This window comes from Lolium rigidum, chromosome 6 (genome assembly GCF_022539505.1).
Source record: "Lolium rigidum isolate FL_2022 chromosome 6, APGP_CSIRO_Lrig_0.1, whole genome shotgun sequence".
NCBI lineage: Eukaryota > Viridiplantae > Streptophyta > Magnoliopsida > Poales > Poaceae > Lolium > Lolium rigidum.
The window spans coordinates 221,193,057-221,197,455 of record NC_061513.1 but is presented as its reverse complement, the minus strand read 5'-3'; the positions used below and the strand labels follow the sequence as shown (position 1 = coordinate 221,197,455).

At 44.4% G+C, this 4,399-nt stretch overlaps 1 protein-coding gene across 1 annotated transcript; it reads right to left on the bottom strand.

Annotated features, from left to right (window-relative positions):
• Positions 1-570: 570 nt before the first annotated feature.
• On the bottom strand, positions 571-2,624 carry LOC124665857 (cytochrome P450 72A397-like). The gene is made up of 4 exons (XM_047203223.1): positions 2,100-2,624; positions 1,722-1,966; positions 1,235-1,619; positions 571-1,143 (listed from the first exon to the last, which is right to left on the bottom strand). The coding sequence occupies exons 1-4, from the start codon at positions 2,622-2,624 to the stop codon at positions 718-720; spliced, it is 1,581 nt and encodes a 526-aa protein (XP_047059179.1). The 3' UTR covers positions 571-717.
• Positions 2,625-4,399: the final 1,775 nt, after the last annotated feature.

Below are 4,399 nucleotides of genomic sequence, written 5' to 3'. Positions count from 1 at the left end.
TCCTATATTGACACTTATTTATGTAGATTTTGGCATAAAAAGAACCATATGTGACCTACACATAAATGTGAAAAGAAAATTTTCTATTTCCGTGAACAGTACACAGCTGATCATTATAGTATCATTCGAACATTTTGTCATTTCGTGTAGGCCACATACAATCGTATTTTTCTACAAAAACTAGAACCAAATATCAACAGAATATGTACATGAAAAAAATATTTTAATTTTTTTTTATATTTTTAAATAGCATTTTTTAATATTGAAGAAAACGGGTGCACGTCCACCTGGGTTCATCCTGATATTTTCCTTTCCCTCCCAGCTTTATCTCACTTAGTCTAGTGATCTGGCTGTGGCCTTAAAATTCCTGAACATGTTTTACATGCTGCGTTAAACACTCGTTTGAGACCTGCTTTTGCTCAGTTTCATTATTTTGTCAATGGAACCGGGGATGCGATCCTTCCTTAGCCAAAGAGAAAAGCCGGAACTGCCCTTTTAAATCAACGGTGGGTTTTTATTGGTACTCCCTTGCTTACAGATGGAGTACAGGGTAATGTAAAAATCCTCTGTACAGTCACATGATAGGTTAGGAAACCTTCAGCTTGAAGCAAAGATAGGATAGATGCTGTCGAAAACTCAGAATTTCAATGCCTTATTAGTCATTGGGACTTGGGAGTAGCAAACGACATGTATTCACCCGGTGCGTAGAAAAAGAGATTAAATTGCCCTGAGCTTAATTTGGGCCCCATGCATCGGATGCAACAGTTTCCTGTTATCCACTGCGTGTGTGTATGACTGTGCGAGCTCGAACTCAAAATGTTGAAGGATCATGCACAACGCCATCTTGGCCTCAAGCAACGCGAACTGCTGTCCAATACAGATCCGTGGCCCCCAACCAAATGGTAGGAAGGCACCAGGATTCTTGGACGCCTTGGAGATCCCATCGGCAAACCTCTCCGGCTTGAACTCGTACACGTCGTCTCCCCATATGTCTGGATCGTGGTGCATTAACAGTACGGGAAGCTCGATAAGCACACCGGCGGGGTATGTGATGCCTCCGATATCCATCTCCTTGTATGTTTTTCGGATGAAGGCGACAGCCGGTGGGTACAGCCGGAGTACCTCATAAAGAATCATGGTCACCTGTAAGGTAGATTTGTAAGATGTTAGATACCCAACTGGATATTTCCTTGTTACAAGGGAATCAAGTAGTACTAAATAAAACAATTCTCACCGTTTTAAGTTGGCTAAAACCTTCATACACAAGTTTGTTCTTTCCAAATAGGCCAAGAACCTCCTCCCTTGCACGGTCCTGCCACTCCGGATGCATACTTAATACGATCATTGTCCATGTGAGCAATATCGATGTTGTTTCTGTTCCTGCAAAATAGAACAGCTTGCATTCCTCCACGATCTCCTTAATGGTCATTCCAGTGATGGATTGGCCATTCTCATCTATGTCTCTCATGTTCGACTCAAGCATCAAGCCCAGCAAGTCATCTTTTGTATTTTCTCCTTCTTGCATAGCTTGCATTCTCTTGCCAATTAGGCTGAGTAGAATGGATTCGATTTCGTTATTAATCGCTTTCATCCTTCTGTTGTTTTTCGTGGGCAACGACCTGAAAATTAGTACCCCGGTTAGTTACTAGAAGCACACACACAGATTAAGTGTACTGAATTAATGGAGTTTAACTAGTAATATGTGGTGAGTGGTGACTCACAAGTAACCGGGAATGACAATCTTCTTAATCCTAGCCAGGAGGCGCTCAGCTTGCTCGGACTGCAGCTGGAAAATCCTGGTACCTTCAAGGTAGTTACTGCCAAACGCGGTGCGAGAAATGACATCTCCAGTGAGTCTTTGGAGCTCTGGACAGACATCCACCTCACAGGTACCATCAGAACCAAGGGATTGTACCCATTTACTGACAAGCTCTTCACAGCATGTTGAAAACGCTGGCAGCATGAGCTGCAAATCAAATGACACAATTGGCGGGTGAACCAAATGTTTCAAAAAATCACACGCACAATTCCAGATTTCCAGTAAATAATTCACTGTCCTGTGATTGAAGCACTACATCTGAAAAAATTGCAGGGATTACCTTGAGCTTCTCGAGTTGGAACGCGGGGTTGAGGATCCGCCTATGCATGACCCATTTCTCGCCCTCGTATGTCGCCAGGCCTCCGGCGAGCAGCCTGGACAATGCTGGGAACTGGAGCTTCTCGAAGTGGCCGAACTTGTTGGACATCACCTCCTTGGTTAGATCAGGGTCACTGATGGTCACCTTGAGGTACGGTCCGTACCAAGATATGCACACCTTGCCGTGCTCTCTGACAATGTCGTGGAGGAGCGGCGCGACGTGGGGGGCAATGTCGTGGCAACGCAGTGGAATCGACCTTGACCGCGCCTCCTTGTTCCGCCGCTCGTAGTCGTTGACATCGCCGATGAGGAAGCGGTAAGACGTGCCGCGGAGACCCTGGGCGCGCAAGGCCCGCTCCAGCCGCCGTGGTTGCCACCACAGCCGGTCTAGCAGCCGGGCAGCCTGCCACAGAAGCACACAACCCAGGGTGCCGAATACCAAGCTCCATGGCATTGAAGCTGGACTCATCATCTCTCTAAGAACCATGGCCATTTCCTCTTGTGAAGTAGGGCGGAGAATGGTTCAGTGGCTGTGCAAACTGAAAAGGGGGCTGATAAGTGGATTAAGTGAGTATGGCCGAGATGATTACGATATATAGAGAAACCACTGAGTATGGTCCATGCCTCGCTCCTAAGGAACTTGGTAGAGAAGAAATTGAGACGGCGATCTGATTGGTCAGGTGAGCTGGGATGATCTGATTAGTCAAATTATGGCCGATGACACGGCATGGGCACTTAAGGGGGGCAGAACCACCGGTCAAAGGCCTTGCTAAGACAAGGATGATGGCACCAGATGTATAATAAGCTAACTAATACTGGAACATTTACTTTATGAAAAAGTAATACTGCAACATTAAGAAACAAAATCAAAATAGGCTTTGCGCCCTCTGTATTTCCTTTTTGATCTATTTTCCATTTCTTCCGTCTCCTTTTTATTCCCCTTTCCCGTTGTATACTAGCTGTACATTTCTGGTACCTGCTTGATAGAAAATGGCAGCAATTGCTTGGTCTTTCGGAGCAAATATGAACAAAGAAACTGAACCTAATTATGTTAGTTAGGAGACTAAGATATTCTATACTACTACTTGCCAGCCAAAGCAACAGATCAGCCAAATCAGCAGAGCCCTTGTGATTGAAGCCGACGCATTTTCACGTGTCTTATCAGAAAAATAAATACTTCAATCCATATTATTTGCCTCTAATATAGATGTATCTAGACATATTTTAGTTCTAGGTAGAACCATATTTAGTTCGAGAGTTTTTTCTCAAAAAAAAAAATTAGTTCTAGAGTACTTATAACTTTTTTCTGCATCCTCTGCCTATAATTCTTTGTTCGTTGGTCCCATTCCCTATGCTGTCCTAGATGATGTATACGCCCAAATGCAGGATTCACTCTTGGCTAGTTCTTCAAAGCAGAGTCTGCAGTCTTCAGACAACTTGGCGAAAGGGGGCTAGCCTCATGACCCGGTGTCCCGGTGTGCAGCCTTTGCACTATGGAGCAGGAACCGGAGTGCACCTATTTTCTACTTGCTCCTAGTCCTACAGCACCCTTGTTTGGAATGATCTGCTTGTTCGTACCAACCTGCCGATCAATCTTGCACCATCCAGCAACTTGTCATGGCTGCAAGACTGGTAGGATAATGCATCAGTTGTTCTGCCCACACAAAGCAGAACCAAAATGGCAATCTATCGCCCTTATAACCTGGTGAAAGCTCTGGAAAGAGAGGAACAATCGAATCTTCAACAATAAATCTAGGCCAGTAGCTGAACTGGTTGACAAGATTCTTGCTGAGCTAACGGTCTGGCTGAATGCTGTGGAGTCCTAAAGGAGTTGTGGCCATCAGGAGAGTGATTCAAGCAAGTGTTCATGCTGAAAACGGCGATCTCCTCCCATACCCTGTATCTTTATTTCTTTCTTTCCTTTGATGATTTGTAATTAATCCTACTTATGCACTCTTACCGGCAATTGTCGCGGCCCCTGTTAGTGAATCGAAGAAGCCTTCCTTCAAATTTTTTTTTTGATTGGATTAAACAATGATTTCTATTTTGCGTATTTCCTTGATGTATACAATATTATTATTATTATGTTCCTGAAAGTAGGTAACACAAGTTCGAGCATATGATAATGTGAGATGTGCTTTGAGCCGCCGGATTGCCTCTCATGCCGCAAGTTTGGGTTGCGGTACGAGAAAGGGTACAAGAAGTTCCTCCATGGTCGCGCACTTCATTAGTAACAATAGAGGAATTCATCAGGGAGATCCT